The 15,741-nt window shown below is 43.8% G+C and overlaps 1 protein-coding gene across 1 annotated transcript in view; it reads right to left on the bottom strand.

Annotated features, from left to right (window-relative positions):
- The window catches only part of sap18 (Sin3A-associated protein), a 35,001-nt gene extending 33,918 nt beyond the window's left edge, over window positions 1–1,083 (bottom strand). Inside the window, exon 1 of the mRNA XM_072476842.1 lies at window positions 908–1,083. Within this exon, the coding sequence (XP_072332943.1) occupies window positions 908–1,021 (114 nt within the window). The 5' untranslated portion in view covers window positions 1,022–1,083. The remainder of the gene's footprint in view (window positions 1–907) is intronic.
- Window positions 1,084–15,741: the final 14,658 nt, after the last annotated feature.

Here is a 15,741-nt window from a genome sequence, read left to right as displayed (position 1 = left end):
ACAAAGTCAAGAATGAGCTGGCTGTTTGAGGAGGGGAGGGGTTTTTGTTGCTGTTGTAAACTGTAAAAATTGAATAAAAATACATGTTTACAACTGTTTTGCAACAGTTTAATTTCAAAGAGATTTACAGATGCATTCACAGGAATGGGAGAGGTCATTATAATAGGGGAGGTAATTACAATAAACTGTGATGTGCTCAGGATGAATCCGTAGAAGGGTGTAAAAGACTGACGGCAATTTGAACAGAGCAGATAATTTATGCCCGTTTATTTATTAATTTTTTTAACGTAGAAGTAGAAATTCGCCCTGAGCGATGGTATAAAATGGACATCAGATCAGGTGCCCGATATTCAGTCCCACCAGGCGGTCGAGCCGAGACCGCCCGTTTGCCGCCTCAGTCGAATTTCTCCCCTCTGGTTTTGGCTTTATGCTGCAACTGCGCGGTCCCTGGGCGCAAATCTATAGGTAGATTTACCCACAACATGTAACTGGGTTCGCAGAAGGATCTCAGTTTATTCGAACACTAATAGGATATTCACATCTCAAAAGGAAAAAATGTTACGGAAAAAATAAACTTATATTTAAAAATTAAAACGGCTTCTGGCCTTTGGTTTTCGCTTCAATATTTCCAGCCACCGGTTAAAACCGGACGCGTGTTTGGCCTGGCCCACAATGGGCCAATGCCGCGGGGACCATCAGACAGTATCTGTCCCACCCCACTCCCCGAGAAAACCTTCATTCACATGGGAGAGCTCCCACAATCTCAACCAGAAACCAGCTGCCGGGCGGCGGCGCCTTCAAACGTGCGCCTTACCCGAGCCGCATTATTACCAGGCTTTGGCCTAACTGAACTTCCAGGGCCGCAGCCTCAGATAAACAGGCTGCCGCCATTGCCAACGGATCTCACCTTTTCTCGATCCACCGGCTTTTCAGGTTCTTTCTTAATCTCCTCCTGGGTGACTCTGGACTCCACAGCCATGTTCCCTCCCCTCCGCTCTCTCAGTAATGGCGACCGCACCATAAAGAGCGAGCCGGCCCCAAGAGCCACGCACGCACAATGCGCAGGTCAGCGACGTGACTGTGACAACTAGAGGAACCATCTTTTATCTAGGCAATGGAAGACTGGCATTGGAGTAACGGTGCATGGTGACTCGCGCAATCACTGGCCAATGGGTCCACTACTTGTTTGCTGATCGTTTTGCAACATTAGAATAGTCCCAGCCCACTTCAGCCATTAACAATGTACTTTGTCAAATAACTGTCTAAATTATCATTAGCAAATAATTCTCTGCTCTTTCTTAATAATTGTTTTCGGCACAGAATGGCACATTCTAAAGTCGCATTTTCTAACCTTTTAAATCATTTTTGCAATGCCTTAAATTTTACCAACACGCAACAATTTATCAACAACACCTTGCATTTATGTGACACCTTCAACATAGTAAAATGTCCCAAGGCACATCAGAAGCACTGTTAAATAAAATTTGACCCCAAGCCACATAAGGTGGATTGGCCATGCTAAATTGCCCCTTAGTGTCCAGGGATGTGCAGGTTAGGTTATGGTGTTATGGAAAGTGGCGTGGAAATGGGTAGAGTGCTCATTTGAAGGGTCAGTGCAGACTCGATGGGCCGAATGATCTCCTGGACTGTAGGGATTCTATGAAGTGTGGGGCAGGGTCAGAGGTTACAATTGCTGCGTATTCAGTCGCCACCAGTGATGGGAGGAGAACCTTATCGAGAATGAAAAATTCAATGCAAGAGTACACACGATCAACATGAAAAATTCTTGTCATTCGGATGCAAAAAATGCCAGGGTTCTACCCCTCCCATCTGAGCCATGAAGAAAGACAAAGCCCTGGCCCCCCCATGGAACAAAAGATTTGAGTTCTGATTGATCCAATTTTGGATGCAGAACACTCTTCAGGTTGCCTCTGTTACGCAAGGCAGATTGCAAGTCCATATCCTCTCCATCACCAAAATTGTCTACTTCATTTGATCGCTTGTTTCCACTCTTACCTTTATTAACTCTAGACTTGACTATTCCAATGTTCTCCTGGCCAGTCTTCTGCCTTGCATCCTCTCTTAATTTGAACTCTTCCAAAACTGTCATTTGTGCTCTAACCTAGCAAGTCTCATTCACTTGTCTCCCTTGTTCTTGCTGATAAACATCATCTCCCAGTTGAGTGATGCCTCAATTTGAAAATTAATTCCCCGGTTTTCAAACCCCACCATGGCCACAATCCACCTATCTCTATAATCTCCTCCAGTCCTATATCTGCACTTCTCCAATTCAGGCCTCTTGAGAATTCCCTATTTTAACCATTGGAAGCTGTGCCTTCAGCTACCTGGAACCTAAACTCTGGAACTTTTCATCCCCAAACCACTGTATTTTACATTCCTTCTTTAAAATGCTCATAATACCTGCTTCTTTTAGTCAACTGCCCTAATATTTCCTTTCATATGTGGCTTGGAGTCAAACTTCCTTATGTGGCTTGGAGTCAAGGTTTAAATATTGTTTAATTAAACAATAAAGCTTTGACAAAGGGCCATCTGGACTCAAAACATTAGCTCGCTTCTCTCTTCTTACAGATGCTGCCAGACCTGCTGAAATTTTTTCAGCATTTTCTCTTTTGGTTTCAGATAACATTAGGGTTTTTTCAGTAAGTTAAAGACCCATGGCAACAGGAAAAAGGGTAGAAAGGTCAGGTTTCCAGCAGGAGCCATCTTGTGCACTTCTTCCCCTCACATCACGCCATCAGAAGTCCAGTCTGCTTTTATGTTACTTGCAAGTTTACTCTCAGGTGCCAGAGGGGCTGGTTTAGCACAGGGCTAAATCGCTGGCTTTGAAAGCAGACCAAGGCAGGCCAGCAGCATGGTTCAATTCCCGTACCAGCCTCCCCAAACAGGCGCCGGAATGTGGCGACTAGGGGCTTTTCACAGTAACTTCATTTGAAGCCTACTTGTGACAATAAGCGATTTTCATTTCATTTCATTTCATTCAAAATAATTATAACTGTTGAAATGCAAACATTCTTTAAATATTAGCCATTACCTATCCACCATCATGCCTTTTAATGAAGTTCCCCAATCTACCTTAGCAAACTCACGTCTTATACCTTTGTAGTTTCCTTTGTTTAGCTTTAGGACCCTAGTTTCAGATCAGACATCTTCACTTTCCATCCTAATGAAGAATTCTATCATGTTATGATCACTGTTCCCTAAAGGATCCCGCACAACAAGATTATTATTTAACCCCTTCTCATTGTATACTACCAAATCTAGGACAGCATGTTCCCTAGTTGGTTGCTCGACATACAGGCTTAAAAACCATCTTGTACATATTCCAGGAATTCATCTGCCACAGTATTATTGCTAATTTGGTTTGTCCAATCTATGTGTGGATTCAAGTCACCCATGATTACTGTAGCACCCTTGTTACATGAATCTCTAATTTTCTCTTTGTGAAAATGTGAAATTGTCCATTTTAGCAGGAAGAATAAAAAAGAAGCATATTATCGAAATGGTGAGAGGGGCAGAGGGATTTGACTATCCTAGTGCATGAATCGCAAAAGGTTAGTATGCAAATACAGTGAGTAATTAGAGAAGTTAATAAAATGTTATTGTTTATTGAGAAGGGAATTGAATACAAAACTTTTTTTTCCTGGAGTGCAGGAGACTTAGGGGTGATTTTACAGAGGTCTATAAAATAATGAGGAGCATCGATAAGGTACATGGTCAACATCTTTTCCCAAAGGTAGAGGAGTCTAGAACTAGAGGGCATAGGTTTAAGGTGAGAGAAGACAGATACAAAAGGAAGCAGAGGGGAAATATCTTCACACAGAGGGTGGTGAACATTTGGAACGGGCTGCCAGAGGCAGTGGTAGAGGTGGGTACAATTTTGTCCTTTAAAAAGCAGTTAGACAGTTACATGGGCAGGGTGGGTATAGAGGGATATGGGCCAAATGCAGGCAAGTGGGACTAGCTTAGTGATAGAAACTGGGTGGCATGGACCAGCTGGGCTGATTGGCCTGTTGCCATCCTGTAAACATCTATGACTCTATCTATAGAGAGGTTATGCTTCAGTTGTACAGGACATTTCTGAGACTACATCTGGAGTACTGTTTACAGTATTGGTCTCCTTATTTAAGGAAGGATGTAAATGCATTGGAAGCAGTTCAGAGAAGGTTTACTAGACCAATACCAGGAACGGGTGGGTTTTCTTATGAGGAAAGTTTGGGCAGGCTAGGCTTATAATCAATAGAGTTTAGAAAATGTAAGAGGTGATTTGATTGAAATGTATAAGATCCTGAGCGGTCTTGACAAGATGGATGTGGAACAGATGTTTCCCCTTGTGAGAGACTCTAGAACTAGGGGTCACTGTTTAGAAATAAGGGGTTGCCCATTTAAGATAGAGTTGAGGAGAAATAATTTTCTCTCTGAGGGTCATGAGTCTTTGGAACTCAAAAGGTAGTGCAAGCAGAGTCTTTAAATATTTTTAAGGCACAGGTAGATAGATTCTTGATAAGAAAGGGGTTGAAAGGTTTTCGGAGTAGGTGGCAATGTTGAGTTGAGTCTACAATCGGATCAGCCAAATCTTATTGAATGGCAAAGCAGGTTCGAGGGGCCAAGTGGTTTACTTCTTCTCCTAGTCTCTTTGTTTAACTTATTGAGAGACAAAGGTGGCACGGGGCTTTACAAATTTAAACTTCACTTGTAAATATTACATAATACATTTGCTTGTCTTTATTCCTCTGTGCATCATCATTGTTTGTTGAAACTAGCTTAGTTAGAGAGCTAAATAATGGCATACCTTGTTGGCACACATTCATTGTTTCAGGAGAGTTAGGGACATTTATTTATTGTGGAAGAAACAATGTTCTGTTTTTGCATTCACTCTTTCTTGAATGTTCATGTCAATGTCCAAGGGGCTGGTTTAGCACACTGGGCTAAATCGCTGGCTTTTAAAGCAGACCAAGCAGGCCAGCAGCACGGTTCAATTCCCATACCAGCCTCCCCGAACAGGCGCCGGAATGTGGCGACTAGGGGCTTTTCACAGTAACTTCATTGAAGCCTACTTGTGACAATAAGCGATTTTCATTCATTCATGTCCAGTGTTGTACTTTCCACACAATGAGGCATGGTTGAACTTGCATTGTAGGTTCAGCTGGATTCCTCCTTAGGGGCATCCAGGTGGCACAGTGGTTAGCACTGCTGTCCTACAGCTCCAGGGACATGGGTTCAATTCTGGCCTTGGGTGGCTCTCTGTGCACTTTCTCCCCGTGTCTGTGTGGGTTTCCTCCGGGTGCTCCGGTTTCCTCCCACAGTCCAAAGATGTGCAAGTTAGGTGAATTGGCCATGCTAAGTTGCCCCTTAGTGTCCAAAAGGTTAGGTGGGGTTACGGGGGATAGGGTGGAGGCATAGGCTTAAGCAGGGTGCTCTTTCCAAGGGCCGGTGAAGATTCGATGGACTGAATGGCCTCCTTCTGCTCTGAAAATTCTATGAATCTAGCTTCATAAAGGAAATTGTCTGAGATCACTTTCAGTAGCGATAAGTGAAATGTTGTAGGTGGACTCTGCTGAGAGGAGAAATAGCTAACAATGTGCCATGGGAAAAGAGGCTAACAGACTTGTGTGTGTGAAAACTGCAGCTAAGCAAAATTAATTCCGTTGGAAAATGCAGAACAACAGCCTGTATGTCTGGACTTTTCACTAATGCACTGTGGTGAAACAACAAAAACATGAATCTCTCAAGGACAACTGATGTTAAAGGATTGTTTCTAACTAAGAACTAAGAACCTCATAAAAAGGAGAAGCTTCCAAAATTTCTGCAACGATAGCCCTGGGACCAACAATGACAAGAGGAAACTCCGAGCAGAACGCACCCTCCAGAGCGGGCTTGGCCAATTCTCTTTATTGGGTAGCATTTTGAGTTGTGAGTATTGAAACCTATGTAACTGTTCAAATAAGCACATAGCTAAAGTCTTTGTGATTTAAATAAAGTTAGGTTAAATAAAGTTTGTTTCGAGTATAATCCACATTACGACTAATTTGTCTGTTTCAACCAGTAGAGAACGACAACATTTTGGCACCCCAGATGGGACACGTCTAATTACAGAGCGGTCGGTCTGGTTTGGAGTTAACATCTCAGTCACCCAGCCTGAGCCTGACTTAAGAGACCAGTGAGCCCCACGTGTTGGCCACGATTAAGTGGGTGAAGGGAGCACAAAACAAAGGTCTAGGTAACAAAGGTCTAGGTAGCCGATGAGTTCTGAGGGCGTGCTCGAACCACCGACATTGCAGACAAATTGTTAGAGCAAAATATTGAAGTTATTAACGGTCAATAGGCAAAGGTAACCTCCAAAAACCAGCCTTGAGGAGTGTTTAACAAACCTCAAGTGCACAGACTGAATGAATACATTCTGCCACTTAACTAGAAACCCGAGATGTACCTCCCAGCCCAGATAACAAAAATAGCAAAAAATATCCCCGTATATGAACCATCTGCAGAGTTCTTTAATTACGTTCATCAACAGGGAGTTCTTCACGGTTTAGATGTTGATGAGGAGAATAAACTCTTGTTGATTTGTTTAGGTTCGGCTGTTCTGTCATCCTTACCAGACCTGGGGGTAACACTCGAGGAAATGAAAACGGCCATACTAACGGCTGAGGGATACAGTCGAGAACACATTGTAGAAGGTCTGAATAAGTGCAAAGGAAAGGGGAACACCCCATGTCCTTAACTAACCGCCTGTGGATACTAATACTCCAAGGCCAGGACATGACAATTAAGAGAAGCAAAACGTCTACCTTACTCACAATCTCAGTTACGAAGGGGAACAACATGAATGTCAGTTTTTGTCAGCGAACAATCCTAAGGGACTGTCCGTGCCAAAACCAAAAGGAGGGAAGCCTGGGGCGCCAAGGGCCGGGCTGCCAACCCACCCTTAAAACATTTTTGTCAAGGCACAGGAGGCAGATGAGGATTTGAAACAAATCGGGGATGGAGTGTTTCCGGCATCTTATAACAAATGAAAAGCTAACATAGAGATAAAGAATGGGCTTATCCTGAAGGATATGTGGTGTTGACCCAGGATCAGAGCGAGATAATCTGTCAATGTCACAATGTCTAGGAACACCAGGGTGTGAATACAATCAGGGAAATAATTAAAAGTTTATGTTTGTGGTCCGAAGTAGATTATTAAAGCAGTATGTGGAGAATTGTCTGGTTTATGCCAAAAATAATCCATACCACTATGTTAAGAAAAGAGAGTTTAGACACACCAAGCCAGGAAATGGGCCATGGACAAATTTGCAAAGAGACTATTTGCCACCATGTGTGTGTGTGTGTGTGTGGGGGGGGGGGGGGGGGGGGGGGGGCGGTTACAAATACATTCTTGGCGTCATTGATCCATTTCAGTCAATGGATTGAAGCATTACCTACCAGGACGAACACGGCAAAAGTAGCAGCCTATGTGCTGATACAGCAGGTGTTCACTGGATGGGGATCTCCGTGTATCATTGAATCAAACCAAGGAACTCATTTCATTGCTCAGGTGATGCAGAATGTAATGATCCTATTAGGAATAAAACAGAAACGCCACATAGCCTGTCATCCACAATCTAGGATATAGTGGAATGAATGAACAGAACCTTGAAAAGCATGATTCAGAAATCTGTCCAACAAAATAACTCTACTTGACATGTAGTTCTGCCCTTTGTCCTAATGAAAGTACCATATGCCGTATCCAGGGCAACAGGTTTTATTCCACATGTCCTGATGACAGGACGCCCCATGAAAGAAGTGGATCCCTTATTGGGATTGGATACGTCAGAGGCAGAATTAACATCTGTCAGCCAAGAAACAGCTGTTCAACAATTGATGGATAAAATCTAAGTCTCCCATATTGCCGCTGCAGTTAAAATGGAACAGGAAAAGAAGGGGAGAAAAGCATATTTTGACTGGACGATCAAGACTGTGGAGTATGAGATTGGGAAAACAGTTCTGCTCCAAATTCCCCAACATGGAACGTTTTTGTCCCCATTCTATAGTTGTCAAAGCAAGTCCCTTGGTTTACAAAGTCTTGTTGGACTCTGGTAAAACCGGGTGGTGCCAAGTAGAGTTATTTTAACCAGTTAAAGTTATTCAACCCTCAGGGCATCACCAGCACTATGTGTTGCTGGGTACGGGTGAGAGAGACACAATTCCACCTTTCGCTCCTCCCCTCGTAAAGAATGGAGCGTATGGGGCGCTGCCGCTAGCTCTAATCAGGCGACAGGCTTGTAAGCAGCGCCGAAAGGCAAAATTTCGAAGGAGGTACTTCTGTTTGGGAGAGAAAAAAGGGAAATGGGAGACAATTAGTCCGATAAGATCCTAGTGAAGAATAAATATTGGCCGATTGGCTAGCAAGATCGAAACTGGAAATAAGAGCATATACTATCTTGATCTCAATAATAGGTACAAAAGATGGACTGGGAAACATACTTGGTGATTATGAGTGTGGTGACTCTTGGGACTGGTGGAGCCATAGCATTAACAGAGACAACCATCTATGAGTATTGCACCAAGATATAAGGGACTCACAAAGCGGTAACCAAGAACGCATCAGAAGTTAGAGGCTATCCATACCAGGGACCATTACAGACACCAGACATAAAAGTCAACAAACCAGGAAATTCTTACTTGATGTGCTAATATAGACATACATACGACCATTAAGGTCCCATTAAATATAAAAGTGTGTATAAATTGTCATTTAGAATTTCCCAAACTCATACCAATGGAATGGTTAGAACAGCTAATTATCTCAGCTAATACCCCGACCAGGTGCCTGCTTTGGAAATCAGAAGTTCTAAATCTAATTGGAAAAGGCAAGACCAGACTTTAGAAATAAACCGATAGGCCAGGTGGGTGAGCATGATCGTGTTTATACCACGGGGTGGGTAATCAGAACCAACCTCCCTATGATCACAGTCTACCCAACTCCACCTCCTACAACCCCTGCGCCACCGGCTGAATGTCTAGAAATGGTCTCAGGGCATGAAAATGGTATTGTCTTGAGGAATATTGGAAAAGCACTATAATATACATCAGAATTAGTACCAGTAGTTTTAAATATTGCAAAAATAAGATTCCGGATTGGTGTCCTGCCCAGATCAAGAGATTATATAATCGACAGATAAAATATTGTTTTTTAAATAAATTTAGAGTACCCAATTAAATTTTCCAATTAGGGGACAATTTAGTGCAGCCAATCCACCTACCCTGCACATCTTTGGGTTGTAGGGGGGAAACCCACACAAACATGGGGAGAATGTGCAAATTCCACACGGACAGTGATCCAGAGCCGGGATCGAACCTGGGACCTCGGCGCCGTGATACAGCAGTGCTAACCACTGCGCCACCGTTCTGCCCAATCAAATATTGTTAGACCAAGAAGTAGGAAATGACTGGAAAAAGAGTAGAAGACAATGGGTGTGGTAAATGCTGTGACAACGCTGTACAGTACTGAGTGCTGAATTTGGTGCATTTGAGTGCTATAGTGAGAGTTTGGTGACTGAGGGAGTATAAGGGTTCATTTTTTAAATCTAAAGTCTAGTCTTTCTTTTATTTAGTTAATTAACTTAAAAGTTGCTGTTTGGTTTAGAAGAAGGTGAATTTTCAATCAGCTTTAAACAAAGGTTCTACTTGTAGATATTTGCAGCTGGAGCTTGTTAATTAGTTAATTGGATTAGGCCAGTTTTCAGAGGCTAGATTCACAGTATAAAAGTGATCCACCTACAGTGCAGACTTTGTTTGCACTGAGTGCTGAATTTGGTGCATTTGAGTGCTATAGCGAGAGTTTAGTGACTGAGGGAGTGCTGAATTTGGTGCATTTGAGTGCTATAATGAGAGTTTGGTGATTGAGGGAGTGCTGAATTTGCTGCATTTGAGTGCTATAGTGAGACTTTGGTGACTGAGGGAGTGCTGAATTTGGTGCATTTGAGTGCTATAGTGAGAGTTTGGTGACTGAGGGAGTGCTGAATTTGGTGCATTTGAGTGCTATAGTGAGAGTTTGGTGACTGAGGGAGTTAGGTGAGGAGGGAGTAAGGTGCTCCTTTCATTTCGTTTCCTACATTTCCGCAACGAGCGCGAAGGGAGCCAGGAATTTACAGAGAGTGCAGCTGACTGGGAGCAGAGTCGGAGGGCGGAGGTCCAGTTGGTCCACAGGGCAGCTATATTCTGTAAGGTAAGAGGGGATGGAGGCTAGGCCAGTTGCATGCTCCTCCTGTAGGATGTGGGTGGTGAGGGATACCACCTGTGTCCCTGCTGACTATATCTGTGGGAAGTGCACCCAACTCCAGCTCCTCAAAGACTGTGTTAGGGAACTGGAGCTGAAGCTGGATGAACTTCGGATCATCCGGGAGGCAGAGGGGGTTATAGAGAAGAGTTACAGGGAGGTAACCACACCCAAGGTACAGGACAAGAGTAGCTGGGTTACAGTCAGGGGAAAGAAAACAAACAGGCAGACAGTGCAGGGATCCCTCGTGGCCGTTCCCCTTCAAAACAAGTATACCGTTTTGGATGCTGTTGGGGGGGATGACCTACCGGGGGAAGGCCCTAGCGGCCAGGTCTCTGGCACTGAGTCTGGCTCTGGGGCTCATAAGGGAAGGGGGGGAGAATAGAAAAGCAATAGTAGTAGGAGATTCAATGTTTAGGGGAATAGATAGGAGATTCCGTTGTCGCGGGCGAGACTCCCAGAAGATATGTTGCCTCCCGGGTGCCAGGGCCAGGGACGTCTCGGATCGTGTCTTCAGGATCCTTAAGGGGGAAGGTGACCAGCCAGCAGTCGTGGTGCACATTGGTACCGACGACGTAGGTAGGAAAAGGGGTGTGGAGGTAATAAACAAGTTTAGGGAGTTAGGCTGGAAGTTAAAAGCCCGGACAGACAGAGTTGTCATATCTGGTTTGTTGCCGGTGCCACGTGATAGCGTGGCTAGGAATAGGGAGAGAGTGCAGTTGAACATGTGGCTGCAGGAACGGTGTAGGAGGGAGGGCTTCAGGTATTTAGATAATTGGAGCGCATTCTGGGGAAGGTGGGACCTGTACAAGCAGGACGGGTTGCATCTGAACCAGAGGGGCACCAATATCCTGGGAGGGAGGTTTTCTAGTACTCTTCGGGAGGGTTAAACTAATTTGGCAGGGGAATGGGAACCGGATTTGTCGTCCAGCAACTAAGGTAGCCGATATTCAGGATGCCAAAGCATGTAGTGAGGCAGTGGGGAAGGGAACACGGAGATGGGTTGAAGTGTGCATACTTCAACGCAAGAAGCATCAGGAATAAGGTGGGTGAACTTAAGGCACGGATCAGTACTTGGGACTACGATGTGGTGGCCATCACGGAAACTTGGATAGAAGAGGGGCAGAAATGGTTGTTGGAGGTCCCTGGTTATAGATGTTTCAATAAGATTAGGGAGGGTGGTAAAAGAGGTGGGGGGGTGGCATTGTTAATTGGAGATAGTATAACAGCTGCAGAAAGGCAGTTCAAGGAGTATCTGCCTACTGAGGTAGTATGGGTTGAAGTCAGAAATAGGAAAGGAGCAGTCACCTTGTTAGGAGTTTTCTATTGCCCCTCAATAGTAGCAGAGATGTGGAGGAACAGATTGGGAAACAGATTTTGGAAAGGTGCAGAAGTCACAGGGTAGTAGTCATGGGTGACTTCAACTTCCCAAACATTGAATGTAAACTCTTTTGATCAAATAGTTTGGATGGGGTGGTGTTTCTGCAGTGTGTCCAGGAAGCTTTTCTAACACAGTATGTAGATCGTCCGACCAGAGGGGAGGCCATATTGGATTTGGTACTTGGTAATGAACCAGGGCAAGTGATAGATTTGTTCGTGGGGGAGCATTTTGGAGATAGTGACCACAATTCTGTGACTTTCACTTTAGTAATGGAGAGGGATAGGTGCGTGCAACAGGGCAAGGTTTACAATTGGGGGAAGGGTAAATACGATGTTGTCAGACAAGAATTGAAGTGCATAAGTTGGGAACATAGGCTGTCAGGGAAGGACACAAGTGAAATGTGGAACTTGTTCAAGGAACAGGTACTACGTGTCCTTGATATGTATGTCCCTGTCAGGCAGGGAAGAGGTGGTCGAGTGAGGGAACCATGGTTGACAAGAGAGGTTGAATGTCTTGTTAAGAGGAAAAAGGAGACTTATGTAAGGTTGAGGAAACAAGGTTCAGACAGGGCGCTGGAGGGATACAAGATAGCCAGGAGGGAACTGAAGAAAGATATTAGGAGAGCTAAGAGAGGGCATGAACAATCTTTAGCGGGTAGAATCAAAGAAAACCCCAAGGCCTTTTACACATATGTGAGAAATATGAGAATGACTAGAGCGAGGGTAGGTCCGGTCAAGGACAGTAGCGGGAGATTGTGTATTGAGTCTGAAGAGATAGTAGAGATCTTGAACGAGTACTTTTCTTCTGTATTTACAAATGAGAGGGGCCATATTGTTGGAGAGGACAGTGTGAAACAGACTGGTAAGCTCGAGGAAATACTTGTTAGGAAGGAAGATGTGTTGGGCATTTTGAAAAACTTGAGGATAGACAAGTCCCCCGGGCCTGACGGGATATATCCAAGGATTCTATGGGAAGCAAGAGATGAAATTGCAGAGCCATTGGCAATGATCTTTTCATCCTCACTGTCAACAGGAGTGGTAGCAGGGGATTGGAGAGTGGCGAATGTCGTGCCCCTGTTCAAAAAAGGGACTAGGGATAACCCTGGGAATTATAGGCCAGTTAGTCTTACTTCGGTGGTAGGCAAAGTAATGGAAAGGGTACTGAAGGATAAGATTTCTGAGCCTCTGGAAAGACACTGCTTGATTCGGGATAGTCAGCACGGATTTGTGAGGGGTAGGTCTTGCCTTACAAATCTTATTGAATTCTTTGAGGAGGTGACCAAGCATATGGATGAAGGTAAAGCAGTGGATGTAGTGTACATGGATTTTAGTAAGACATTTGATAAGGTTCCCCATGGAAGGCTTATGCAGAAAGTAAGGAGGTATGGGATAGTGGGAAATTTGGCCAGTTGGATAACGAACTGGCTAACCGATAGAAGTCAGAGAGTGGTGGTGGATGGCAAATATTCAGCCTGGATCCCAGTTACCAGTGGTGTACCGCAGGGATCAGTTCTCGGTCCTCTGCTTTTTGTGATTTTCATTAATGACTTGGATGAGGGAGTTGAAGGGTGGGTCAGTAAATTTGCAGACGATACAAAGATTGGTGGAGTTGTGGATAGTGAGGAGGGCTGTTGTCGGCTGCAATGAGACATAGATAGGATGCAGAGCTGGGCTGAGAAGTGGCAGGTGGAGTTTAACCCTGAAAAGTGTGACGTTGTCCATTTTGGAAGGACAAATATGAATGCGGAATACAGGGTTAACGGTAGAGTTCTTGGCAATGTGGAGGAGCAGAGAAATCTTGGGGTCTATGTTCATACATCTTTGAAAGTTGCCACTCAAGTGGATAGAGCTGTGAAGAAGGCCTATGGTGTGCTAGCGTTCATTAACAGAGGGATTGAATTTAAGAGCCGTGAGGTGATGATGCAGCTGTACAAAACTTTGGTAAGGCCACATTTGGAGTACTGTGTACAGTTCTGGTCGCCTCATTTTAGGAAGGATGTGGAAGCATTGGAAAAGGTGCAAAGGAGATTTACCAGGATGTTGCCTGGAATGGAGAGTAGGTCTTACGAGGAAATGTTGAGGGTGCTAGGCCTTTTCTCATTAGAACGGAGAAGGATAAGGGGTGACTTGATAGAGGTTTATAAGATGATCAGGGGAATAGATAGAGTAGACAGTCAGAGACTTTTTCCCGGGTGGAACAAACCATTACAAGGGGACATAAATTTAAGGTGAATGGTGGAAGATGTAGGAGGGATGTCAGAGGTCTGTTCTTTACCCAGAGAGTAGTGGGGGCATGGAATGCACTGCCTGTGGAAGTAGTTGAGTCGGAAACATTAGGGACCTTCAAGCAGCTATTGGATAGGTACATGGATTACGGTAGAATGATATAGTGTAGATTAATTTGTTCTTAAGGGCAGCACGGTAGCATTGTGGATAGCACAATTGCTTCACAGCTCCAGGGTCCCAGGTTCGATTCCGGCTTGGGTCACTGACTGTGCGGAGTCTGCACATCCTTCCCGTGTGTGCGTGGGTTTCCTCCAGGTGCTCCGGTTTCCTCCCACGGTCCAAAGATGTGCAGGTTAGGTGGATTGGCCATGATAAATTGCCCTTAGTGTCCAAAATTGCCCTTAGTGTTGGGTGGAGGTGTTGACCTTGGGTAGGATGCTCTTTCCAAGAGCCGGTGCAGACTCGATCGGCCGAATGGCCTCCTTCTGCACTGTAAATTCTATGATAATCTAGGACAAAGGTTCGGCACAACATAGTGGGCCGAAGGGCCTATTCTGTGCTGTATTTTTCTATGTTCTATGTTCTAGTACGGAAATGACTACTGTTGCAAAATCTGAATGAAAAATGTATAGTTTTCACAAGAGAAAGTATATTAGGGAAATTAAACAACATTCTGCAAGAAACTGAGGGAAATGTAAAAACAAATCAAACAGATATCGTGAAAATATTGAAAGGACAGCAAAAACGGTGATAATAAAAGAGAAGGCTGATGATTCAGATCAGAATCAAATTCTTTGTCATTCCTTTGTGCCTTTAATGTTTCCATTAATGTCAATTTGCTTATGTTATTTTTGCTGAGTTGCCATCTCTAATTTCATATTAGTTTCCTTGGAATGTCTGGTATGCCATCATCTTCTCCTGACACAAACAATTATTTAACATGTTCACTATTTCCTTATCTTCACTTCTAATATCGCCATTATCAATTTTTAAGGGGCACACATGACTCTTGACCACTCTCTTTCTCCTTGTATAATTATAAAAACATTGTTTTGCTTTGATATTCCTTTTTCTAACTTTTTTTTAATAACTCTTTGCTATTCTTTGTACTTCTCCCATTTGCCAGCTACAGTCTGTGCTGTTTTTGACATTTTTGTATGTTTTTTCTGATACTTTTATATTTTTTTAGTCACCATGGCTTTTTGGCAAGAGCTCTTACCCTTAAATTAATTGTAAATCACTTTAAATACTTTTTAGAATGACCTCCCATTGATCTTGTGTCATTTCACCCATTAACAAATTTACTCAGTTTACTGTGGACATTCTTCTGTCTCATGCCTTTAAAGCTGGCCTTACCTAAATATAGAATCTTAGCAGTTGTTTTGCATTTCGCCCTCACAAAATTAATCATCTAATAGTTACTATTTGATACATGTTCACACACTAGTAGGCTGTCAACTAAAGTGACACATTGTTTACTGTTAAATATAATATTGCCTTCCCACTTGTTGGTTCCGGGGTATGTTTTTGCAGTAAACTATCATGAATACAAGAACAAAGAAAATGACAGCACAGGAACAGGCCCTTCGGCTCTCCCAGCCTGCGCCGATCCAGATCCTTTATCTAAACCTGTCTTCTATTTTCCAAGGATCTACTTCCCTCTGTTCCCCGCCCGTTCATATATCTGTCTAGATGCATCTTAAATGATGCTATCGTGCCCACCTCTACTACCTCCGCTGGCAAAACGTTCCAGGCACCCACCACCCTCTGCGTAAAAAACTTTCCATGCACATCTCCCTTAAACTTTCCCTCTCTCACCTTGAAATCATGACCCCCTTGTAATTGACACCCCCACTCTT

Source organism: Scyliorhinus torazame, chromosome 15 (genome assembly GCF_047496885.1).
Source record: "Scyliorhinus torazame isolate Kashiwa2021f chromosome 15, sScyTor2.1, whole genome shotgun sequence".
In the NCBI taxonomy this organism is placed as follows: Eukaryota; Metazoa; Chordata; class Chondrichthyes; order Carcharhiniformes; family Scyliorhinidae; genus Scyliorhinus; species Scyliorhinus torazame.
Note: the sequence above shows the minus strand (reverse complement) of the source record. Positions and strands in the feature narration are given on the sequence as shown.